This window comes from Sturnira hondurensis, unplaced genomic scaffold, assembly GCF_014824575.4.
Source record: "Sturnira hondurensis isolate 20B ecotype Veracruz unplaced genomic scaffold, ASM1482457v3 Scaffold0001872, whole genome shotgun sequence".
Lineage (NCBI taxonomy): Eukaryota > Metazoa > Chordata > Mammalia > Chiroptera > Phyllostomidae > Sturnira > Sturnira hondurensis.
Genome location: NW_028074503.1, coordinates 27,110,318 through 27,137,263, shown reverse-complemented (window position 1 = coordinate 27,137,263; position 26,946 = coordinate 27,110,318). Strand labels below are relative to the sequence as shown.

The 26,946-nt window shown below is 42.0% G+C and overlaps 1 protein-coding gene across 2 annotated transcripts in view; it reads left to right on the top strand.

Moving 5' to 3' along the window:
• Positions 1 to 1,629: 1,629 nt before the first annotated feature.
• MBD2 (methyl-CpG binding domain protein 2) overlaps positions 1,630 to 26,946 on the top strand; it is a 63,455-nt gene continuing 38,138 nt past the window's right edge. The window contains exons 1-2 of one of the 2 annotated variants that reach the window (XM_037034440.1): positions 1,630 to 2,267; positions 17,284 to 17,443. In XM_037034440.1, the coding sequence (XP_036890335.1) occupies positions 1,732 to 2,267; positions 17,284 to 17,443 (696 nt within the window). In that variant the 5' untranslated portion in view covers positions 1,630 to 1,731. The remainder of the gene's footprint in view (positions 2,268 to 17,283; positions 17,444 to 26,946) is intronic. The other variant, XM_037034430.1, reaches the window with a different exon arrangement.

The following is a 26,946-nucleotide window of genomic DNA, read 5'->3' as shown; positions in this document are numbered from 1 at the left end:
TGGGATTTAGCAAAAGGGACCTGGTAGTAGTTAGTTTAAATTGTTAGAGATTTATTCCTTTAAACATGTTTTTTATATACACTGTGTCATTTGATTTGATCTCTGGCCTTGGTAGACACGGCATGGAAAGGTAAAACTTTCCTATCCATTGTCTCAACCCTCATTTCTACTGGGATATTTGCTGACATTTACCCTTCACTGTAATTAAGTGCGAAAAATCAAAGCCCCTTTTCTTATGGAGTGTTTGTTATCCAGACTTCGACCTTCTATTTCTATGGTTTTTACTCCCTCACCTGACCCTTCAATGTAGGTGTTCCTCAGGATTCAGTTATTGGTTCCTCTTTCTTTTCTCTTCTTGTCTCCTTCAATTGTAACTTTCATAAGCGACTTCTAATGCACGTCTCCACAACTGACCCTCCTCCTGACAATTTTTCAACTCTTTGCTGGACACATCTCTAGATAGATTTCCTTTAGTGTATTTCAAATTAAGGACATTAAAAGGAGTGGAAGGTCAGGCTCAGAGACAGACAAGTAGGTGTGGATGAGCTGGTGTTGGCACATATTGCAAAGGCAAATCAAATAAATTTGGATTTTTCATTATTTTATACGAATCATTCTTTTCTATATGTTAATCCTGGCCCTCAACTTTTAGGTCCTTTGTGTACAAAAACTGAAGACACTTAATCAGCGATCTGATAAAATGTACTTTACAAGTTTCAGTCTTCCAAACACTTCATGACATATCCATCACTTTGGTTTTCCATAGCACATTTCTATAAATGCGAAAGAACAAATAGAAAACGTGCTTTTATACAATGGAAATCAGTTTCCTTAATCAACTTGGCATTGTTCTTTAACATCACTTCTGAATGACGAGTGGGCAGATCTGAATGGATTCCACACATTCCGAAAAGCTTGTGACGGTGGGCTAAGTTGGTCTTTCAACACAAGGCAGTGTTTACCAAGCCAAAGGCCACTGATGCCTGCCAAAGGCCGTTAGTCAAGGAAGTCTAAATTAAGAAAAAAATCCTGAAATTCAGTAAATCCTACATGAGTTCAGGGATTCTGGTCTTTTAAATAAGAATTTACAGGTAGACCGTGTAGAGCTGGAGTGTATGTTCCAAATTACCGTTTACCTGCTTAGAAGCCTTACAAAGGTCTAGGAGGACAATCAGTTCAGGGCGCTAAGGCTAATCAAAAAGGTGCACTTTGACTCTTTCAATCAACGCTCCCCAGCAAGCTTTGCCATAGAGACTAGAAAAGGGGTAACTTGTTATTCCGTTAAATGAATAATTCAGCCAGTGAATATAAAGCACGATACTTTGTTTGTTGCTCACTAATTGGGAAGCAAACATGGGCAAAAATCACACAGTGGAAGGCTAGGCCTCTTTGAAACAACCCTGACCTTCCCCACCTAGTGACCCGGATCGACCGCCTTCCGGGCTCCGCGTGGGGTGGGGACAAGGGCCGGAAGGGCGCGGTTGGGGCGGAGCGGCTGGGGGCGGGGGCGTGTCTTGAGGAGGCGGAGACAAAATGGCCGCTCAGAACGCTTGGAGGACTTAAGAGGTGGTGGCCGGGGCCACGCCCCTAAAGGGAGGGCCGCTCTGTGCGCGCCCGCTCTATGATGCTTGCGCGCGTCCCCCGCGCGCCGCGCTGCGGGCGGGGCGGGTCTCCGGGATTCCAAGGGCTCGGTTACGGAAGAAGCGCAGCGCCGGCTGGGGAGGGGGCTGGATGCGCGCGCACCCGGGGGGAGGCCGCTGCTGCCCGGAGCAGGAGGAGGGGGAGAGCGCGGCGGGCGGCAGCGGCGCTGGCGGCGACTCCGCCATAGAGCAGGGGGGCCAGGGCAGCGCGCTCGCCCCGTCCCCGGTGAGCGGCGTGCGCAGGGAAGGCGCTCGGGGCGGCGGCCGTGGCCGGGGGCGGTGGAAGCAGGCGGGCCGGGGCGGCGGCGTCTGTGGCCGTGGCCGGGGCCGTGGCCGTGGCCGGGGACGGGGCCGTGGCCGGGGACGGGGCCGCGGCCGTCCCCCGACTGGCAGCAGCGGCCTTGGCGGCGACGGCGGCTGCGGCGGCGGCAGCGGTGGCGGCGGCGCCCCCCGGCGGGAGCCGGTCCCTTTCCCGTCGGGGAGCGCGGGACCGGGGCCCAGGGGACCCCGGGCCACTGAGAGCGGGAAGAGGATGGACTGCCCGGCCCTCCCCCCCGGATGGAAGAAGGAGGAAGTGATCCGAAAATCTGGGCTCAGTGCCGGCAAGAGCGATGTCTACTACTTCAGGTAACGCCCCCGGGGTGGGGGGGTGTTGAAAGGGTGCGGCGGGGTCAGGCCGGGGTCAAGGGTCACGCGCTGACCTGGGCGACGTAGTTTAGAAGAGAGTGGGGTGTCGGAGCTAAGTGGCAAAGACAGGCTGGCCTGGTAGTAAAAGGTCCCTGAGTCCTTGGATGAGACCCCATCCACTGACCCCAGTGCAGTGACAGGCAGTATGAATGGTGAGAGCCCAGGGCCGAGCATCTCAGGTTGAAGGTGTTGAAAACAATAGTTTGCGAAGAAAGGGTTACTCTGGCAGGATGATTAGTCCACTGAAGGGTTAAAAGGTGTAATTCATCGAGACTGGAAACTGTAAAACCCAGTCACTGTTGGCTCCTTTCCCAGCCTGTCCCAGACTCATCATCACAAGAGTGTTTAATCATGCACATGTACAAGAATTAGGTACCTATGGGAGCAAGGTTTCACTTTGTGGGATCCAGGAAAATTTCATATAGTCATATGGAATGCCTTAAGTTTATTAGAACTCTCTTGGTGTTGCAGGACGTACACTTTTGAAAACTAAACACTGTAATGAGTTGTTAGACTCCTAGACCAAAATTAGACCCAGGGAACATTTGGCAATGTCTTGGCACATTCTTGGTTGTCACACCTTGGAAGATGCAGCTCCTGGCATCAAGTGGGTACAGGCCAGGGATGCTGCTAAATATTCTNTGGAATGCCTTAAGTTTATTAGAACTCTCTTGGTGTTGCAGGACGTACACTCTTTTGAAAACTAAACACTGTAATGAGTTGTTAGACTCCTAGACCAAAATTAGACCCAGGGAACATTTGGCAATGTCTTGGCACATTCTTGGTTGTCACACCTTGGAAGATGCAGCTCCTGGCATCAAGTGGGTACAGGCCAGGGATGCTGCTAAATATTCTGTAATACACAGGACTGCTCCCACCACAAAGAATTATCTGACCCAAAGTGTTTCCAGCGCCAAGGTTGAGAAACCTTGGTCTGCATGATTCAAGGTTTTCAGCACGATATGCTCTTGCAGTCCTGTGGTCATGCTGTCTGTGTCATTAGTTCGGATGATCCAGTAACATCAGGAAAGTGCCTGTGGTTATTGATATCAGTTGAATTTTCTTATCAACAAGTTTACTAACATTTTTTAATAAAGCATCCCATTTACAGAAGGCGATAGAAGCATGTTGTATTCAGTGGCAGGCTGTGTTTGTGGGTTGACTGAATCATTTTCAGGGAATATATTTGGGTGTTGCAACCAATTGTTGTCAGACATTTGGCCATTGGAATAATATAATGAAGGATTTCCATTCTTCTGACCTGGATTTGGTTAATACATTACCCCTGGGAAAATACATTTGTGTGTACGTGTTTATGAGTTGCACATACTCTTAAGTGTATTTAAAGGGTTAAAAAATACACACGTGTATGTGTATTTTTAATACATGGATATACACAAAAATATCCTTACTGATATAACATATAAATATGAATATATTTCTGACAATTGCTCAAATATATGGTTGAATAGTTGCAGTAAATTAATTTCACCTCTTCAGTCAATGAAAGTGGTGTCTTATTAGAACTATTTTGTCACTTTATCTGAGACCACTTATCTTGAAATCTTAAATGATCAAATGGAAAATGTACTTTAAGCATACAAAGATGGTTATCTTTTGTATTTCCCATCATTAAATATTAATTTTACTTGAATAATACTAAGAAAGTTATTGTGGAACAAATTGTTACTCCTCTCAAGTTCACTCGTGTCAGGTAGTGCCATTTACAATTGTTCGTTTTCACATACCCTTTCTTTAACAGCTCCTTCTGTTTTTCTAAGCAGGGAGTGTACAAAACCTTTCTGTGAACTGTGTCTTCATGTCTTGTAGCCAAATATATTTGACAGGAATATCCTGCATCTAGGATTGAACTCCTTGAGGAATAGAAGACTAATCTGTTCTCAGTAGAATATCTTAAACTTTGGATTCCACTCACTGTGAAATTTCTCCTGGGAAATGGTTTGTTTGGTTTTGGGATGACGTATTTGTTCAAACTAACTGTTGCTTATTGCAAAGCTTTTTTGTTGTTGTTTTCCTTGTAGTAGCTGGAAAAAGGGCAGATTTCTGTATTCCGATTTGTGGTCATTTAATATTGTTTTGAATGTTGTAAATTTTTGGACATTCACTTTTTAAATACAAACTCAGTACATATTTTGTGGTAGAAAAACTAATACAATCAATTTAAAACAAACTTTTCAAACATTCACCTAAGATGAATCATAAGCCAACAGAGTGATAACTCTGAAATTAAAGTCTTTTTATGAGACAGTGCAACATAATATGCTTTTTACTTGCTCATGTACAATTTAAGGACACATTGAACAGATTTGTACCACGTGTACTTAGCTCAGGGCTAGAAGGAGTGTTGTCTGCTGACTACTTACAAAGTGTTAGTTACTGTGCAGGATTGTAATACCCACTCTTAATTTCCTTCTGAGAGGTTACATTCTGAGGCAGGAGGACACATGTTGCATGTAGTACTTGTAATACTGACTTTTGCTTTCAGTGATGAGTGATGGAGGTCACCTACTCACAGTAAAGGTGAACACATTATTTTTCCGTCTGTAGTGTAACCGCTTTGCATATTAGCATCCCCATAGATACCCGATCCGTTAAAACCAATAGCTCAAAACACCCACCGTATCTGTTAATAGCGGGTTAAGAGCTAACCCTCCTGTTGGTAACATGAACACCTGCCCCAGGTTGTGCGCACTGATTCTAATAATGCTAACTCCTGAATTAGCCTGCCCCTGGGGAGATTAAACTTAGAGACATCTGTGTCTGTCACGGGAGGGTGTGTCTTAACACTTATTAATTGGACTTAAGCTCATCAAGAAAGCTTCACATTTTGGTAGAATGGCGTTTTGGTTGTTTCCTGAGACTGCCAAGTAGTCTAATAGGAAGGCGAGCCTCTGGTTGCCAGTTAAGCAGTATAATTATGCCTTCTGTCAGGACTGCTGATAGTATAGTGGCAGTTCGTATATTATCATCCAAAGTTTGTTTGTAAAAAGGGTGTGGTTTCATGAAGTGTTGGATCCACTGGTATAGTTTCTGAAAAAGTTCCAGCTACTATTATTCGCAGTATGAACTCCATTATTTGAACAATCATTTTCTAACTGGTCTACTTGATGCCTGTTATTTGTAGCTTTTGGTTTCTTGCACTTGCAGATTGATGTTTTTGAAATACTATTTTCTTCTACATAGGAACCTTTAGTAGTTATTTCATGCCTTTTTTTATCAAGTCTAAACGTGTTGAGTTCTAGACTTTTGCCAGTAACTGGATTAAAGACCTGGGAGTTATGGTAAACTGTTACAGCTGCTGCCGTAATATATTATCAAGTAGGATACGGAAGCATTTTTTACTCTTATCAAAATTATGATGCATTTGCACCTGATCACTTTTCTCAAAAGAAAAGACAGTGGGACCAGAGGACAATTAAAATAATCATAGGGAGCCAGGTATATGAAGAGAGAATAAACGGATTTCACTTTGATCTGGAAAGAGGAGGACTTGGATGCAATGTAATTAAGGTCTATAAAATCAAGAGATACAGATAAAAGTAGAAGTCTCACTAGAAGGCAGTAGAGCACAGAAGGTAAGAGATCTGGGGTCAGTATTCTAACTCTGACCAGTGGTGCAAACTTGAGCGTGTCACTTACACTTCCCAGTGTGGTAGTTTAATTTTTCTCTCTGTAAAGTGAGAGTGGTATCTTTCTTGCAGTGTTGTAAGAAGTCAATTCCAGAACACTAAAATCAATACATACAGCTCTTGAAGCTTTAGATACATTTAAAGGCCAATTAAGGAAAACAGTTCGTTACTCAAGTTTTTTGGATAGAATATACACAAATAAATTTTTTTAAATGTATAGTGAAAACTGTAAAAAAATCCCATCTGTTTCTGAAGACTAGTATGGGCATGGATTCTGAATTGTTGAGCTCAAAATTTAAAACCCCTCCCTCCCTTTATTTGCCTTAAAAAATAGACTCATGTAGTCTTTGTTGGAAAAAACTAGCTGAATAAACCATGGGAAAGACCCATTGCTATAGCTCTTAAATGTTAAAATCTGAAAATCTGTGACTTTCAAGAAACTGTGTTCCTATAATAATTTTCTTTGGGTCATCTCTTTGTAGTTACACCTGGTGTCCTGGGAAATGGTTTGTTCATTTCCATGGAATCTGAGGCTTTCTCACAGACCTGTCTTCTTCCCCCAAGTACAGCGGTGAACACACAGATGCTAAATAAGTGTTTTCCAACTGATACAACAGTTAAAATTTTGTAAAAAAAAGTCTCTTGAATGGCTTTGTAGCCATTGCTTTATGTTATCTGTGGAGTTGTGCTAGGGTGGAATTGATTGAGATATTTTACTAAGTCCAAACATTTTCAAGTTCCTAATTTTTATCATTAATGTTGAGGCTATTATAAAAGAGAGAAAGGTTTTTTCTCTCTTACTGTTAAAGCTTTATTTATTTATTTTTTAAATATTTTATTTATTTATCTTTTAGAGGGGAAGGGGAGGAGACAGGAAGAGAAACATCAATGTATGGTTGCTTCTCGTGCATCCCCTGCTGGGAGCTGGCCCCTGCCGGGAACTGGCCTGCAACCCAGGAATGTGCCCTGACTGGGAATCGAACCGTGATTGTCTAGTGCGCAGGCCCACGCTCAATCCACTGAGCTACACCAGCCAGGGCTCTGTTAAAGCTTTTTTTAATATTAGATATTTAGTTTCTATAGCAAACAAGATGCTCATCAGAGAGATACAGTGAAAAAGGTAAATAAGATTTTCACAGGGCAGGGACACAGTGAGAAATCAACATTAAATTTTTATTGACTATATAGGATGTAGTGTAGGCTCTTACGTACCTTCATTTTACATGTATTCAGTGTCACAGCTCTCATAATTTTGGCAGTTGTTAGTACTGTTTTGCTAGATGTTTTTTGTGCATTCTTTGGTCAGATTCTTATAACCCTATGGAGCATAGGCGCAGTTGTCTCCCTCTTACCGGTGGGGAGTTAGGATAGGGAAGTTAAGTAATATGCTTGAGGTTGTTAGTGCAGAGGGAGAACCCTGATGCAGGTGGTTTGACTCCAGAACTCTTAACCATCCTGTTCTGCAGCCTCCAGTGAGATCCCTACTTGTATTTTCAAATATTGCAGCACCTCGTGCTTTATCCACTTCATAGAGCTTGATGTGCTACTAAAGTAATGTAATTATGTACTATTGTGCTTGCATCTTAAAGTTGACAGAGGGCGAATTTTAAATCCTATTTGGATTTAAAATAAAAAAGATAGTCTTGATGCCAAAAGATAGTCTTCTAGTTCTAATGTTGGAGGAAAGAAAACGAAAAAATTGTTGTAAATAACCATTAATTAAAGCAGTTTTATTCTGGGTAATAGAAGTGAACATTTTGTTTAGGAATGTTTGCTTCCCTCTCTCCCACCTCTTTTTTCAAATATGTTTAACCTAGGTTGACTCCTGTTATTTCTTAGATATTTAGATAGGCAACACATTCCCTAAGGAGCAAGCTGTAGGTCTTCATTTTAAAAGCATTTACTGAATTTAGAAGAAATCAGTTGTAACTTGCAGGTTAAATGTAGCTTATTGAGATAGGTTTATATCGTTCCTGCAAAAAGCTCATTTGCTTCTTTCACAGTTGAGATACAGTTGAAATGTACCTTGCCCACCAGTTTAGAAAAAGTTCTTTTGTTGGAGAAAGGAAAGAAAGGCAATATTTATTAAGCATTTATTGCATAATTGAAAGTTTGACTTGCTTTTTGGCTTTTTTTTTTTCATGATACTGCCTGACTGAAGCCTAGATCCAAAAAAAAGATGGAGGTGTGGTGGAAATTGTGCTCTGAAAAGTCTCTGTTGGCAGTACGGATGCGTCTTTTTGTGATGTGCTGGAGGGGTTTTTGTTAGGGTTCATCATTGCCATCAGTCCTACATCTGAGTTCTAGAATCTGACATGCAAAGTCTTACCTGCCAGTCTCACAATTACCTGCAGTAGAGGAAATTCGTAACTCAAAAGAAACTGATACACATACATTCTAAAACTAACCTACATAGAAATTGATAGATGATATTTTCAAATTGCTTTGAAAATTCCATTTGTGAGACAAAGTCATAATTTGGTTTTAATTAATGGAACAGAAACAGGTAATTTGCAAAGGAAGGGAGATTTTACATACACACACACACATATATGTAAGATTTTATAATGGGACTAAAAAATTCATGACCTTTCATTCCCGTTTTGAGATCTTCTGAGACTTGCATAATGAATTAGAAATAAATCATCAACTCTTAATTTCACGGATCTACTGTTTGTCTAGGAATATTGTCACACTTTTCAGATCTTGTTCGTTGACCAGAGCTGTGATGTAGAGAGAGTAGAACTTGCTCCCAGCAGTGCGCTCTTTGCATGTAAGTTTTGTTACATGAGGCCTGTTCAATGGAATGAAAATGATTGGTACAATTTGAGTTACATTAAGGTCTTTTGTACTGTTTAAAATTGTGTTGTGATTCCTTTAACATTTATTTTAAAGGGAAAGGGGAATGCTGTTACATTTTATTTGTAGACAAATTGTAAATAATTTTCTTCCTATGAATACCTTAAAAATAATTCTTTATCCTCTTATCGCCCCACTCCAACTGCTGAAGAAAATCTTTTTTCAAAAATATTTTATTTATTTATCTTTAGAGGGGAAGGGAAGGAGAGAGGAAGAGAAACATCAATGTATGGTTGCTTCTCATGCATCCCCTGCTGGGAACTCGCCCGTGCCAGGAACTGGCCTGCAACCCAGGCATGTGCCCTGACTGGGAATCAAACCGCGATCCTCTGGTTCGTAGGCCCGTGCTCAATCCACTGAGCTACACCAGCTAGGGCAGAAGAAAATCTTTGATCCTCATGTTTACTTGCCTGAACTGTTCATGTTTTTAAAAAGAACATTCCAATTTTTAGGGGATGTATCCAGGTTGTATACTTTAATGTTTATATTTTAAACATTATAGGAAATTTCAAACATATATACAAAAGAAGAGGGAATTACATACAAAGCTACCAGGTACCCAGTTCAACAATCATCTTTCTTATTTCATCTGTACCCCAATTCTCTACCCCTGATTCAATCTTCATTATTTTAAAGAGAATTTGACATCATCGTAGTCCATGTGTAAATACCGACTTCAGTATGCTCTTCGTGAAGGTATGATTTAAAACTTGTGGAAGTTTTATAACCATGTAGAACTCAGTATTTCAGACTAGGATATAGAGATGCCAACCGACAATTCGTGATGATTTGTCTGAAACAGTGATTGCTGTATGGTTTTCTTACGGCTTACGGAAGAGGTACAAGGTAGATTGGCATTTCTGGTGTCCTTGACGGTAGGGGTGAAGTCATGTATTATGGACCAGGTAAAACACCTGGTTTGCAAAGGGCTGAAGAGAGAAACCATTCAGCCTGTTGAGTAATAGGGTGAGTAAATAGGGTTGGAGCAAACGTTGCTGGGCAGGAGTGGGAAGTAGGGTTGAGAGGTTCAGAGGAGGCTAAATTAAAAAGGGTCTCAAATGCAGGGCAAGGTAGTTGGCTCCCCTTTGCTAACAAGTTAGAGACCATTCTGGGCTTTAATCATCGATCAATGGTCATAGTGGTTTTTTAGGAAGAGTGGTCTGTAGAGTTTAGAATGCAGAGAGACTAGGACCTACTAAATCAGTTAGCCTGTCATGGTGATTTAGACCATGATAAACATAGATGATACAGGCAACGGCAAAGGAAAGGAAGGATGGATTCAGAGGTGGTTATGAAGGTACTGGATTTGTTAACTGGTCAGAGATGGACCATATAAGTAAGAGAAGAATAGATAAAATTGCCAAGAACAAACTAAAGAAGGGCTCAGGATGCTTCATTTTAGGAGAGGTCTACATTGAAAGATTGGCAGGAAAGGAGTTAAAGAATGAGGAGCAGAGAGCTGACTTCTAGATGGATTTCTCTGCATGTCTGTCATGTTGTTTTGAAGCAATGTTATATAGGTAGTCTTTCAATTACTTGGTTTGGCAGTTTTATTTTTTTAAGATTTATTTATTTATAGAGAGGAAGGGTGGGAAAAAGAGAGGGAAAGAAACATCAATGTGTGGTTGCCTCTCATGTGCCCCCCACTGGGGACTTGGCCTATAACCCAGGTATGTGCCCTAGACTGGGAATCCAACCAGGGATCCTTTGGTTCGAAGGTCAGCACTCAACCCGCTGAGCCACACCAGCCAGGACCAGTTTTCTGATTATATGCTTTGTACCTTAAAAAGATTCCCAGGCCTAATTCTTCTGTGTATGTGGCAGCTTCCCTACACCGACAAACAAACCTCAGACACCAGCAGCATGTCTGAGAATTCAACTCCATTCTGAAACTATTCCTTGGAGATGAGTTCTGTAAGTTCAGGGTTCAGTCCTCCACGACTGCCCTCCACTTAAGCTGCCATTCAGATGCCAGGCTTAAACTCGGGCTGTTACCCGAATCAATGACCATCTGTAAGTCAGAAGTTCCCACAACCCCCTCCTCGGAGTCTGTTAATTTTTTAGCACTGTCCCCAGCACTCAGTCAGACCTGTTTATTCACTAGATGACTGACGTATTTCAAAGGGTATTGCAGGGTACAGGTCAACAACCAGATAGAAAGACACACAGGGCTCGGTCCTGAAGGAAAGCATTTCTGTTCTGGAGCTTGGGGCATGTGGAAGCAATGGTTCCCCATTGTGGTTGCCCTCCCCAAAAGAGGCTGACAAGCTGTCCTTTTGGATTTTTGTGAAGGCTCATTACACAGTCGTAACTTGACTAAGTCTTTGGCCACTGGCAGTTATTTCAACCTAGAGTCTCTCCCCGCTTCCAGAAATCAAGGGGGTGCAACTGCAGGTTCCCGTTCTGTAACCACGTGGTTGGCAATTGTTGGCAACCAGACACTACCCTTGAGTGAGATCCAAAAGTTACCTCCTTAACAAAGCAAGAGACACCATTGTTGCTTTTATCACTTAGGAAATTCAAAGGGTTTGGGAACAGTGAGCCAGGAAAGGATGGGGACCACATGTATTTGAGATGACCAACAATGTATTTCTTATAAATTGCATTATCACAGTGCCTAAGTCCAAAAAGATAACTTTAATTTCAGATTTTTAGTCCTGGCTAAAATCTGATTCCTGGAGACTATTGTTATTTAATATTAGAGAAGTCTTTTTCTTTCAGTACTTTACTCTTGTAAGTAACTGGTAAACTTTAACATTTAAGGAGGTAGGAAAAGACAGAAAGTTGATGTTTTCTTCCTTTCAAACTTTTCCAGTGCTGTAGCTTTACAGCACTTTCCGTGTGGAGGTTTTTATTATTCCTCACGAAACATCCCCTGATGTTGTTGGAGAGGGGTCATCCTCTGACCGTGCTCTGTAGCCTCATGGTTAACCATTGACTGTCTATAGTGCTGCTTGCCGCTCATGGGCCAAGTTCATGCTGCTCCACTCTGTTTACTGCCGCCCCCTACAAATTCATCCTGTTATAAATGTTTCCAATGCTATACTTGCGTTTGCTCAGACTTCTGATCCTCTCATGATGGTTTGACTAAGTGTCACGATTTGCCATACCAAAGTAACATGAAAAGATCAGTTCTGTTCTGTAGGATGCAATTTCATATGCAAACGGCCAGTCTTCATTAGAGTTCATTTGTGTGTGGCACAGCATGTCACGGTTGTGTAGTTCAGGTGATTATGGTTACAGGTGAGCTCAGCGAGTGACAGAATGCGAGTACCATTAAATTAAGGTGACCATAATTTAAATATCACTGGTATCTCAATTAGTTTGTTTTAAAAGCCATATGCTAAATAAAATTTTTCGTGATTATCTATAGTTAGAAACCTCCTAGATAGAGTTTGGTTTAAGAAGTGCTTTTAAAAGTTTAATCAAAATGAAAGCAAGCAAAGACAAAGTTCAAGTGAGGAAATGTTCTTATTATGTGCCCTGGAAAAATATAACTCATGTTTTTGATTTCCACTTGATTATTACTTTTCTTCAGGGTACTCAGTGGGTTGAAGCTAGAGGTGAGATCACAGGTCGGTTCAGGATTGGCACATATAGGGGGCGGTTGGTAGGGAATGTTTTTTGTGGGTGAAAGTGAAATATAAGTATTTTATTACTGGGATTAGAAGCAGTTACTGTGGACAGAGAAAACTGAAAGTGACTAATATTGTTCACTAGTCTACCAGAGTTTTTATTTTATAAAGCAAATTCCCTTAATGTGCTTTTAGTCATATTAAGTCCTGGCATGTCTGAGACTGGGACCTACAGCAGCCGTCTTAGAATGTAGACACGGGATAATACTGTCTCGCAGGGTGAGACCAGGGCTTAAATTACTTCTCCTGTTGTTGTGGGTCATCTGGCATTCACTTTCTCGGCCACTTCCAAGGTCATTTTGCCGCTGTGCAGATGCTCTCTACGTGATGGGCAGAATGCCTGCCGAACTCTTCCCTTGGGGCCTAGTCTTTTCTGTATAGTTGCCTTCGTTTTCTGCGGAGGGGGTCTGTGGTCTGAAAATGTACTGGGGCAGCCACGCTAACTTGACTTAAAGCACCAAGCCCAAGCTGTAGCCGTTACGGAGAAGGGAGTGCTGTGTGTGTGACCAGTACCTGTAGCTGTTGAGTTGCATGCTTCACAGAAGCTCGTCTTTATGACAGGAGGTGGGGATTTGGTATGAATTACATCTGAGTACTAGTTGGTATTCCAACTTATTTTTGTAAACCCTCTTCTGAGAATATGTTCATTGATCTTAGACAGCGAGGGGAGGGAGGGGAGAGGGAGAGAAGAGAGAGAGAAGAGAGAAGAAAGAGAGAAGAGAGAAGAAACACCAGTGTGAGAGAGAAACATCAGTTCTGTATGTGCCCCAACCAGGGATTGAATCTGCAACTTAGGCATGTGCCCTGACCAGGAATCGAACCTGCAACCTTATGGTATATGGGACCATATGGGGATGACATTCCATCCAACTCAACTGAGCCACCTGGACAGGGCCCATCTTTCTTTTGATGATATGCTAATAGTTAAAAATTGATTTCTACCATTTTCCTTCATTGTTCATTTAGTTTATCAGTAGGGTGTGTCAGGCCTTGTGATACCACTTCCTATTTGCTTTTCAAAATTACTAAACATAGGAACTAGTTTAAGCCATACTAAATTGCCAACTAGATCATAAACTGTGCCATCACTTTTCATGAGTTGTTTCTTTTATGCCATTCATAGGATTTGTTGTCCCTGCCAGCAGTCAGCAGGGGTGGGGGAGACAAAGCCAAGCCCTCCCCACGGGGAGAGGTGGCCCTGGGCCACCCAGCACTACGCGAACACGGTTCCCGGAGGGGCAGGCCCTCCTCCCAGTGGCAGCAGCTGCACTTCTGAGGTTCGGTCTCTGCCCCTCTCCACCTTTGCACGCACAGTCCTGGGTGCGTTTCTTGCACTGCTGGGGCGGCAAAAGCAGCAGCTTTCTTGCAGGAGGTACTTTTGCATCCCTCACACTGGAAGGAGCCACCAGTCAGAGAGGGGCAGGTCTCAGCTCCTGTGGAGCAGAGATGCCACCGGAGAGGGTGAGTTGGCTTCTCCCAGCAACTGGACACTTAGTTGAGTTCTTAAGTGTTTCGATTTCCTTAATTTGGGGGAAGGGTAACTAAAATTGGTAGATCTCTGATGAGCTTCGTTCTGTAGAAGAATGTTTTAGTGAGGCTTGAGTATGTTTTCCTTTGTAGTACTTAACTGGCATTTTACCTGTTATGGAAGGAACTTCTTATTGCAGGGTTAATTTGTGAAATGAAGTCAGTTGATTCAGAAATGAAATTCTGGTTGCCTCTAAGCTACAGCCTAAGAGTAATAGTGCTTATCTTTTTGGTAGGAGTTGCTCTCCTGATGTGTTCATCTTTTGGGATGTTAGCTGTGAAACAAAGTCCACTCTGGACCTCAGCTTTTTATTGCACTAGGAGGTCTTACCTGAGGGCTGGCTGATTGGGGGGTTTTACTTTATTTTGTAGAGAGATTTCTTTCCCACTTCTGAGGCACACTAAACATTTTACCAGAATCTTTTAAACCAGTAACTGGAATATGTAATTATAAGGCATGTATAGCTATTTTGCCTAAATAAGAATTAATTGTAGTTATGTAAGTGACATGGTAGTAGAGGAATATTTACCAGTTTTGAAAATTAATTTGGATCTCAGTCATATTTTATTCCTCATGTAATATAATAGAATCACAGAAATGTTTTCCAGTTCAATTTTTTAAATTCTATGCAATGTAACTCTTAACTAAGCATAGAATTGGCCATTTTGGTGTGTCTGGAAATGAAAACCATATTCTTTACTATTCAACTGATTCAAGTTTTTGCTTTCAGAAAGTTACTTTGTTTTGTGCTGTCCTGTACAAATCGTGTGTGAAGGTTTTCAAAAGTGACATTGTGACTTCTGGTTGTTTGACTCATCAGGAAAATATATAGGAATTGGCAGGGAGAGGAGAATTGTTTCTAACTAGGATTGGAGAATCGCAGACAACTTCATAGTGGAGATGACATTTTAGCTGGGCTTATGACAGGTAGCATTGCTTATGCTCATCCTTCCATCTGGAACGACATGGCTGGAAGTCAAAGGTATTTTGGTGACTTTGACTTTCCAAGGGTAGTGGGAAAAGAGAGTAGAAAAAATATCTCACCAGATTGAAGGGTTTTGATGTGTTTTTAAGAAGGTGAAGCTGTTTTGTCAGCGTTGAGGAGTCTGGGCATTTAGAACTGGGCCTGGATTGTGCTGAGGGATGGGGTGCTGAAACGTTGAGATGTGCTTTCTAGCTTGAGGATCAGGTGCTGATGGGCAGTGATGCCGCTGCAGAGGGCCGTGCAAGGAGATCAGGTTTGAGGGTGGAAGTTTGTGGTGGGCAGAGATGGTTTGAGTTTGGACGGTAGTGAGGGTTACAGGCTGTTTTATTTTATGGAACTGAGCCTGTTTTGAGATCAGGGTTAGAATGGGAGTTGAGGTTTGCTTCTGCATAATCTTTTGTCCTTTCCTCTGCTGCGTTTTTGTTCTGGTTTGTTAAGTCTACTTGTTACTGGTTATCTTCATCTCTAGGCTGAATTCTATACTTTGAATTGTGTTTCAGGAATACTTACGTCATGTGATTATGGAAAAAGACTGTTGATTTGATCTTCCGTTGTCTTGAAGCCGGTGGTGGCAGAACACCAGAGTTGGGCAGAGAGGGTGTGTGGGTTTGGGTTGGACCCAGACAGAGGTTCTGCTGTCCGGGGCAGTGTTTCACTGCTTAGTTTTGCAGCTCTTTCCCTTTTGTCTTCCTGTTGAATTATTTTTCTTTTATAGTAGTCAGTTGGTACAAGGTTAAGTTATAAATATAACATGTTGGTTTCTTTGGGAGGTGTTCTAGAATTCTCACAGTTCCCTCCTGGTTGTGTATCCCCCTGATTTTAAGTTAGTTTATTCTACACATTTGGCTCCGAAAATTTAGATAAGACTTTGGGGCAATGCCACACGGGAAAAAAAATGTAAAAATGTAAAAAAAAAGTAAAATGTTTAGATTCTATATAAATCTAGCACTTTCGTAATTTTCTAGCTTTGATGGTGTTTTGTACAGGAAGTAAATTCCTGTCGGGATTCCATAAGTGGTTGCTGAGTGCGTGACCAGAGGGATAATCTGTAGTAATGCGGGCTTTGTGTTCCAGTGGTGTGCCTAGTGGGGCTGCATTAGATGACGTGTTATCTCTTCTTATACTGCAGTTACATTCCTTTAAAACGTCAACATTTCTTTGAGAATGTTACAGAACAGACCCAAGGAGGGGTGTACGATACACTATTACCAAAAGGTTTTTGGGTAAGGGGTTCCTCCGCCGCCAGAGGAAAGATGTCTCTCAGTGCCAGAGATCTGTGAAAAGGAAAGGAATTATTTATTAAAAAGCTATACAGACTTAGAGTAATGACTTAATGTCTTCATTAAAATATTAAAGTCTTCAGGATACCCACAGATGCACACAGTCCTTCCCTCTCCCTCTGCCCAGGTCCGGGGTACTGTGTCTCAGTAAAAGAATTAGAAGTCCATGATTCAGGTTCCCAGCATCATCAGCTGTGTCGCTGCCATGATCTCCAGTTAATCCAAAGCCATGTGGCACCTTCTCGTGGCCCACCAGCAAGAGTCCCTTTACCCCTTTTCTTCTAGGCAAAGTCTTTCCTGCTGCCTAAGCCACATGGCTAAAGGGAGCACCCCAAAGCTGCGGGGTCCCCACTCTGCCAAAGCCACATGGTTCCCCCGCCCCGCCATGGCTTCTGTGTCTGGATTTTAAATCCCTGGGCCAGTCTTTCTCTGCAGCCCCATTTCCCACTCCTCCTACAATTCTTGTATTCTTCCAGCTTTACTGGGCTGCCATAGTAAGTCTGGGCAGGTATGGCCCCATGGCGTGGAGCTGATCTCTAAGGTCTCACACAGGCTCTGTAACTAGGGGGAGCTGCCTCCCAGTTATTTCTTGGGTGGAAGTCACTTCCATCTCCCTGGCTCAAAGCATGGCCACAGCTATTTAACATATCTATGAAGGCAGGTAAAGGTTATAGATACGTTAAATGACCCTACCAGAGGTTAACTGCAAAGCTGTTGCTATTCAACCTTGCTCCCTATGGCCCTGCTCCTTGTGTCCCATGCCCCAGCGTAGCCTTGCGGGGTGGTGAGGACATCCTGTATATTTTTCTAATATTTCCTGGACACCTTGAGTTCTGGACCGCATTACAGATCCCTATTTGGGGCCCGCCTCTTGGCTGCACCCTGGTACAAAAGTATAAACATGTGAAACTGTGATGTGATAGCAGTTGGGACCAGGAAGGACAGCATGAAGAAAAGTTTTATATAGCGTCTAGGGTAAATATTGCCGTCTTGTACAATTTACATTATCTTTCTTCTAGTCCAAGTGGTAAGAAGTTCAGAAGCAAACCTCAGTTGGCAAGGTACCTGGGAAATACTGTTGACCTCAGCAGTTTTGACTTCAGAACTGGAAAGATGATGCCTAGTAAATTACAGAAGAACAAACAGAGACTGCGGAATGATCCTCTCAATCAGAACAAGGTTGGTTAATTTACTTACAACATCTGTATGCTATTTCAAACATTCTCCAAAAAGTACCTTATATATTAAATACAACACTGGAGTTTGGGTTGTCTGAATTCCAGTTTGTTTTTCGTTCCTCCCCTGCTAAGCATTTTGACTTACAGATCTTATTAATTTTCTGGGAGTTGGCAGTACGTACAGAGGGGGAGCCTAAGTAAATTGTGTACCATTAAAAACATCGTTTCATGTCTGTCTAGGTCAGCAGACATGTCACTTTTGGCCCATTGGGACTGTTCACAAAAGATTTCTTTGTTGATGTTACTCGTCTCCTTTTTTTCTCTTTAAAATACTTCTTGTCCCAAAAGAGGCAACATTTTAATGTGGCAAATATTTTTCCCACATAGTTTATAGTAACCTACCCATTTTCAGGATTGGGATTTGAGAAAGGGGAGTTTTTATTTTGACTTGTGACCATGTGGAGGATAATGACTTTCATGGACAATCTTCTCATCCTAATACTGGGATTGGAGACTTTTCCAGTAGCTCTTATTTTTATTGAGCTGCTTAGTTGACGGCTTGTTACAGGAATATAAATTAGTAGCATTTGAATTATAATGCTAACATAATTGTATTAATGTATCCGGTATCTTTACAAGGCACCTTTAACATCCCTTCCCTGGCCCCCCATTCCCACCCCCACCCTCACGCCCGAGGGCAACTAATCTTACAACCATTTTTCCTTAGTTTTTCTTTAAATCTGGTTGTGTGTGTGTGTGTTGCCAGCACAGCTGTCTCACACTGACTGTGCAATGGTGAAGGGAAGAGTCAGGGCTTTTCTTTCTAGGGACACGACTGCGGTAACCCTGCCTGCCACTTGGGAGTGTGTATTCCTCTTCAGAGCCCAGAGGCTGTAGAGGGGGAGGGCTTTGGATCCTGACAGGCAGAGTGTGGTGCTCTCCCCGCCTCTGCCACTTACTAGCTCGCGCAGTCATGGGCAACCTCCTTAACCCTCCGAGTTCTCATTAAGCTCATAAAATCTTTCCCTCAGCATAAATGGGAGTTTATATGAAAATGTCTAGTCTACTGTTTGACTCACGTTTGTTCCCTTCCTTTCCCTGTTGCACCTGCTAAGGCATGAAGCTCCCTCAGTGAGCAGTGTTGCCTAGTGGCCTGGGTGGGAAGCTTTCTGCCCCGGCTGTTCTCCTTATCTTTTTACCTTTCCTCAAGGGTATGGGGTCTCTGCTTCACATCTCTCTTTATTAAGCTTCCTCATTTGTTTACAATGGATTAATTCCCAAAATTGTTATGGAGGTTAGAATGCACTGTTTCCAAGAACGCATTGGCTACTTTGCATAGGTTTCCATGGGACCTTGGCAGGTACCTCGTTTAGAGAGGCAGGGTGGGAAGGGAAGGCTGGAGTTGCCTCCGTCATGCGGAGCAGCGTTGCTGTAGGTCGACAGAAGCTAGGAAAGGTAGGAGACGATTGGAATCCAGGGAGCTCGTGCTAGCAGAAGTTGGGACCTTGAGTGTGTGTAGGCAGGGCTGAGGGATTTCAGCTTGAGAAAACTGTATTCTAGGTTTATTTTGCTTCTTATATATACAGGGGAAAACTAAGATTTTTTAAATTGCCTTTTAAAAATAACCACAGTGCTGGTGTCTATGGAAGGGACTCACATATTTGTGAAATGATTGGAATGCTTTCAGACTCCCTTATTATTACCAGACTCACAGTTAAGGTACACTAAGTGTAATGTGAAGATAAACTTCCTGATGGTTATGATTTCACTGAAAACCGAAACCTAATTCATCTCTTTAGTTTGTGTGTACCTTTCCGCTCTAGCTGCGCTGGACTGCGTCATCCTGCACCATGGCATGTGCTTTCAAGATTCTGCTTGCTCATGTGCTGTTTCCTCTGCTTGGAATGCGCTCCCCCTCCCCTCATCTGGGACTCCTTCTCATCCAAGGCACAGCTCCATTGTCTCCGTCTCTGTGAAGCCTGCCCTGCATTCTCCAGGCAGATCCAGTCCCTTCTTCATAATGCCTCCCTGGTGCTTGGCTGTTGTGTTTGTGGCCGTTCGTCAGCCCCAGTAGACTGTGAGCTCCGTGAGGGCAGGGACCGTGTCTTTTTTGTTGTTGTTCTGTGTACATTGCCCAAAGCCCAGAATACGGTAGGTACTTAATAAATGTTTGTTTCATTAAATACCCACTTCATTTCAGAACTTTATGGTGGTCATAAATGTTTATTGAATAAATTAATATACCATACGTTTTTTTGGAAGTGCTTCTCATTGTCATTGTTTTCTAAAGCTTTCTATCTGAATTTTGGGGGGCATAGTCTTATTTTGCATCTGGTTTTATTTTTGTTAGGTAGTCATAAAATGGAGTTTTGCATTTTTTAAAATAAATTATCTTTTAGTGTAACACCGGCATGAAATATCTCTGTAAGGCAGGGAATGTATTTATGAGTAATTAATAGTAACATTATTATTGTTTTAATAATAATGCAGTATAGAGAAAGCTGGTAGCTTGCACTGATAACAGGAATCTGAGGCAGTGTTTTGCTGTGTGGTTGTAAACCTCGTCTGAAGCCCTTTATTAATTGTGTTTTGAGGGGTTTTTTTAAACTCTCACCCTTCAAAGAATTAGAAATGTAGTTAATAAAATAAACTCTGAAAGAGGCTAAATTGTAGTTTATAATGATGGATTATAAACTGATTTTAATATATCTTCCATATCAAAGGTGAATCTACTAGATGAACAGTATATTCAGATATAGTTGGAAAGATACTTTCTGAAGATATTTGCAAAGTGGCTTTTAATTGTTTTAGGATGAGTGGGTACAGTGGTATGGGAATTGTCTTCTGATTAATATTAAGTGAGGCTATTGAAGTACCTGTTGTCTCTTGTCTCAGTCTCAGTATTAACCTGATGCTGGAAGTCTGCCCCATTCTTGTAGACGTTGCACCTTACCGATTTTCTTGCTGCTGCCGTGGTTATTCCAGCCAGAACTTGCACCTCTCCAGCTGATAAAGTACAGTTGCGATGTTAAGTAGACTGCTGCAGCTGCTCCATTAGGTTAATGGAGAAAGACTGGAGAACGGCTTGGAAGTCCTCACATCAGGCTGATAGTTGAAGTGCTGAGTGGTTTTCTCAGGGATCACTCCAGAGTCCAAAAGTCATTTCTTTGCTGATGGGAATGTGGTGCTCACCAGCCGCCTCTGGCTATTGAATACCTGAAATGTGGCTAGTGTGACCGAATTACTGGATTTTTAGTTTTATTTAATTAATCAAAGATTAAATAGCCACATATTCCTAGCAGCTACCATATTGGACAGCACAGTTCTAGAGCTGTGTCCCTTAGTATGTGCGTACAACAACAAAACATTTGCTTCCAAAGCTACGCATTATTTAGGCATTTGTGCAAGCTTTTGTTCTTCAAAGACAAGATGTGTCAAGGCTTCAGAGATACGATTCTCAACATTTTAAGACGGAAGTTAGTTTCTTAAAATGTAAGTTTCTTTTTAATTGGAGAACACTGGGATTGGATAAAGAAGAGGATAGTGATTATCAGTGCAAGATATGTTTAAGGAACTTAAGAAGCTTGGTTTTGTGGCTAGAAAATTCTTTTATTCTAACATTTCCGATGTATAAACATAAAACTCAATTCCTTGTGCTTCTAGCTCTTAACTACATCACCAAAATACTGATCAATTAAAGCTACAAAACTAATAAAATTCAAGTTCCCTAACATTAATATAACTTATGGTATATTTTACAAATTTCTTACAATATGAATATGATAATGGAACTAGTTATTTTTTTAGCTTGACTTGTCAGTGCTAATGATACCTTGGAAAGACTCAATTCTTTCACCACGTTTCTCTATTTACATCAATTGGATACAATTTCAAAATAAAGAGCATCGTGTTCTCTTGAATTAATTACACAGTTTGTCATAATTCATTTGTCGTGAGTTACCTTGCCTTATGGTAATGTATTCCTGTGATTCTACACACACCTTGAATTCTGCACGGCCGTGCCCTTGGTATTCAAGCAAGTGATCTAGCAGGTGCTCGTTTCAGTTACCTTCCCCAGCATGCTGAAAATACATGATTGCAGAGAGTTACTGTGTCATGGGGACAGTGTCTGCGGTTTGGGAAACAAGGGGCTACTTCGATGGGGGCACCAGCTTGGGCATTGAGTGTAGAATGGGTGCAGGTCGGGAGTGGATTGGGAAAGGGGAAACTGGAGGCAGAGTAGTCTGGGCTGATGCAGTCTAGAAAAGTACTGATGGCTTGAATCAGTGCTATAACAGGAGGTGTGGAAAGGTGTGAGACTCAGGAGAATGAGTGCACAGAAGTATCCCCGTGAGCTTGGAGAGGGACTTGAGGCTTGCTACAATTCTGGCTTGAATAATTTGGGGCAAGGGTGAATAGAAAGTAGGGGTAGATGAGCAAGTTTGGGGATGGTGTGAGGAAGATGGAGTTAAAATATTTTGTTTCTTGGACCTCTGAAAAGATCTTGTGTATCTCTGGGACTCCCAGGTCACACTTTTAAAACTCCTGTCATGGTGGTTTGCCATAGTGTATTGAGATAACCCAACATAGGGAAGAACAGAAGAGAAGTATCTTGTCACACTGTTAAAAAAAAAAAGAATGAATAAGTCAGTCTTATGGAAAGTAAGAAGGAACTTCCAGAAAGGTGGTAGGAGAAGCAAGAGAATGTGGGGATCTAAAAGCCTAGGAAGCATGATTTTTGTTAAATGCTGGGGAGATATCAGGGTGGATAAGGATTTTGTAGTTATCTGTCGGATTTCCCACTTAGAAGGCATCTGGTGGCCTTTAAATACCAGTTTTGAGCGTTGGAAGGACCAGAAGTCATTTATAAAGTCAAAGTTTCTGGGAATTGAGAAATCAGAAGCAAAATACAGCTTGCTTTTTTAAGTTTAAAATTGATTTATTATTACATTAGTTTGTATACATGGTGAAAGGAAAATACACGTATTCGGTGAAAAATATCTTCCTCTTCAGTCTCTCGGTCTTAGTCATTTTACCTAGAGGAAACTGTTATTAACCAGTTTTTATATGTTCTTCCTAAGTTTCTATGCATTTAGAAACATGTACACATATGTGCATTTGTACTCCCTCCCATGAAAATAGTTAGAATACTCTCCCAAAGCTTGAAAGAGGTGCGGAAGGGAGAGGACAATATCTGGAAGACAAAGCACAATCAAGGAACATTATTATTTCCTTTAAAGGTTGAAAAAGGCCAGCTTCGGAAGAAACATGGAGACAGGGAGGTGTCCGACCTGAGAGTCCAGGAGAGTGTACCCATCAGATTCTCAAAGGAAATGTATCTGAAGAGTTAGTAACTACTATTTTAGAAGCAGGAGAGGAAGCAAGGCTTTGGCAAACTGTGTGAGGGACCAGCTTACTTTCTGTGGCTCAAATTTGGTCTTTTTTTAACTGGTAAGGAATTTTTCAGTTACTGAAGTAGTGAGTACCTTAGTGGGCTGACTTACTGGTTGCCTAGGGACCCCCCTGGTCAATTCACGATCACTAAAGAGGCCTGTGGTCAAATCACTCCAGTGACCAACTCCTGGTAGAGCATAGTGTGGTAAGAACTGCCCCTTGTCTTCTGCTTTGCTAGAATCTCTCCATCCAAACTGAAAACAGAGACTTTGTTCTTCCCACGTATTCCTTGTGTGTGAGGACAGCAACTAGAATCTTCTCTGGAAATGCTGGTGCTCTTCTCATCCACACCTTAAACCCTTCATGAGCAGTGTCTTCTGGTCTGTCTCTGTTGGAGCTGATGGGGGTGGAGAATGGGAATGAGGAGACCATAGGTGAGAAATTCATTTCTCGGCTTTGAAGTGAGGGCCACTGTTGAGTACAGGTTTCTATGAATTTGAAGTGAACTTCACAGAAATGGAAATGAGGAGCCAAGTAGCTATTAGAGTAGACCAGTGAGAGACGTGGAGAGAAGTGGACAGATTCTAAGCTGTGTTTCGAATCTGGAAGTGACAGGATTTGCTAATGAATTGGGTGTGGAAGATGAGAGAAAAGTCTCAGTTTGTAGATGGCTTGGGTTGCCCTTTACTGAGACTCCTGTAGGAAAATTTATATAGGTGGATAAAATCAATTCAGCATTGGATATGCATGGTGTGAGGTGCTTGTTTTATGTGTAAGTGCAGATGATACCTAGGTAGTATTCGAAATAAAAGAAGTGGAGGAGATTGTACAGATACAGGAGAGGGTCCAGAACCAAGCACTGAGAAAATCCAGTAACGAGAATTTGATGAGAATAGAAGGAATCAGCAAAGTGTATTGTGAAAGAATGGCTAAGCTAGGCGAGATGGGAGAGGAGAATTTCAAAGGGAAGTGATCCGGTACATTGATGGCTGCCGAAAGATTGAACTGGGGAACACAGACACTGCCATTGAGTTTGGCAACATGAATTAATAGCCTTGATGATAGTAGTTTCAATGAGAAAAGATGCCAGATCGGATTGGGTTAAAAGTGAGCAAGTGGTAAAACTGGGTCAGCATGAGCAATTCTTTCAATGAACTTTCTTGGGTAGGGAGGAGAATTACTAAACGGTAGACGAAAGAGATGGTGGTTTGGTTGCTCTCCCATTTTAGAGGCGTTGGAAAGGTTAAGAAGAGTGGGGTCTCTAGCACAAGTGGAAAAGTCAGAGGTCAAGAAAGCTGAACGTATTTGCAGTGTAATGCTGATGGTCATGGACCGTGGAACTCGACTGGGTAGGGAGGAACGCGAAAGGAGTTAAGGAACAGTGAAAAAAAAAAGCAGGCAGTCAGTGGATAGGAGCTATGGATGGGGCAAAACATTTCAGAGGGCAGTGCTAAGTGAGTTGCAAGGATAGGAAGTAGAAATTGCAGCATTGGAGGCTTGATTGAGATAATTGGAGATGGTGTAGTTGCTAGGTTGACAAGCCTGTGACTGTAATGTTAGGTGGGTGAGGTTGGGTAGAAGAATAGGTCAAAGGACTCAAAAAGTTGAACGGGTTATCCACTAGGGTATTGAGGCCTCTAAGAAGGGGAACAAGAGTTAGGATGGAGAGGAAGATGAGAAACAAACGAAAATCTCAGTGAATGAAGGAGAAAGCGGAGAGGAGGGGCAGAACATAGTATAGCCAGCTCCTAAGAGCTTCAAAGGAGCCAGAGTTTTTGAAGGAACAAAAATGGAGCAATGATTTGAGGAAAAACAGGGAGAAAGGAAAAAAATCTATCCTATTGTACTTCCTGACCCTAGATATGTCGTGCTGAGAGAGAGAAAGGAAAACCCTTCATTGGAGAGAAGTTTGGCGGGGGGCGGGGGGTACTACCTGCAAGGGACAGCCAAGTTCCGTAAGTCCAGGGGCTGGGGAGATTGTTCAGAGAAAACAGGATGTAGAAAAGCCTGCTGATCAGTCGTTTTTAAGAATGTACAATGTTAGGGACTGAGGTTTTCAAACTTCAGATCATTCAATCAATGTCATTGTTCATGACTAGAGTTTTTTAAAAATAGAATACAAGAGGATTAGAAAATTGCACATCACATTTAGTACGGGGGATTATTTTAAGCAATTCATGTTCCATACTTGTATGTACTGAGTCATAATGTAAACCATCTCTACTTTTAGTTGAGGTCAGACAAGTTGGACGGCCCCTGTGGGGTGGGTGTACGACAGAGTACTCCGGAATGAGTGGTGGATGATAGTGTATGGTCTGACAGACTGACTTGGCTACTTGGTTATTACCAAGACATGGATTTGAGGTGTGCTGGGATTCATTTTGGTAAGTGCTAGAGGAGCAGAGTAAACAGTTAAAATAACTGTGGTCCTGACTTAAAAAAATTATTATGGTCCTGACTTTTAAAACATTTTTAAGTTTTTTATCCTCACCCAAGGACATGCTTATTGATCTTTAGAGAGGGGAAGGGAAGGAGAGAAACATCGATGTGAGAAACATTGATCAGTTGTCTTTTCTGTGTACTCCAACATGGGACCAAACCCACAGCCTAAGTATGTGCCCTGACTGGGAATCGAACCCACGACCTTCTGCTTTTCAGGATGGCACCCAACCAACTGAGCCATGCTGGCCAGGGGTGGTCCTGACTTTTTAGAAAGGAGGCATGTCTACCTCTGCTGGATTGCTATTACAAACCTATAATTGACAGTGACTTTGTCAAAAACACCATCTGTAGACAACGATTATTTTCCCATGGGATGCTTCTGTCGGGCTGTCTGTGTGACTCAGAGGAAAATGCTGGCCACGTATCTATAAGCATGACTTCATGTTGAATAGTAGTAGGTGGAACAAGTCTGGGGATTATTTCTCTTACATTTATAATCTGGAGGCAGGTAATACAGATGACTCTATGCTTAATAATTTTGAAATGGATATTGCAGACTACGTGAATTACAGTATTTTCCGTGTGTGTGGCACCTGTAAGTGTAAGACGGGAAACGAGACTATCAAAGGGTAAGGACTACATAACACAAGACCTAATGTGTAAGAGACATCATTTATTTCACAGAATTTCTTAGCACATTCCATGTGCTTAATTAAGCATTATTCAATATTCTGTGGATATACTAGAGCAAGTTTCTGTATTTGTGGAATTTATATTCTAGTGGGATGACAAACTGATACACAATTTAAATGTTAAATGCTACACAGTGAGTTAAATAAGAATTATTGAGGTTGACAGGGTGGCTATTTTAGGCTGAGTGATGGGGAGCCTCTTCTTTGAGGGGTTGAGTTTTAGGCCATGGTCTGAATGAAAGGGAGTCAGCTCTACAAAAAGCAGAGGGAAAAGCATTCCATGCAGAGGGAATAGCCAGTGCAAAACCCTTAAAGCATTTAGCATGTGAGGGCAGATAGGAGGCGGGCCACAGAGGCGGGAGTTTAGCAAGTGGAGAGGTAGATGAGTTCAAGGAAGCAGACAAACCTAATCCCGGGGCTTGGCAAGGCAGTTTAAGGAATGGCATGAAATGCTGTTTGAAGACTGTGTAGGGAGCGATGTGAGTCCTTGGCTACGGTGTGGACAGTGTGTGGTGGCGGCGCAGGTGCAGAAGTGGAAGCCAGGACCAGTTTAGGAGGCTGTTACTGCAGTTGGCAGGGCTGAGAGCGACTTGAACAGTGCTCGTTTGACGAAGGAAGAGAGGAAGGAAGGATAGGATGTGCAGAGGACATGCTATAACTATTTGTGTTTCGTCCAAAAAAAATCTAATTTTCTCATAAGCAGAAGCAGCTTTATTAAATATTAAATAATGCATATTTATCTTTAATGAAGATAACAAGTTATTATCCACTAACAGCACTGCTCCGTTTCTTCTTTTGGTTTATTTGAGCCAAGAATTTAAATGTTGACTGGTTAAAAATTGCTAGGAAGCAAAAAGTACCAGAAGAAACTAGCTATGTGAGCAAATAGACTCGCTGGTGAGAATATTCTCTTCAGTATTGTAGTAGGTTTATCATATTCTAAGTTCGTGCCTCAAATGTGCCCGAGTATGGTAGA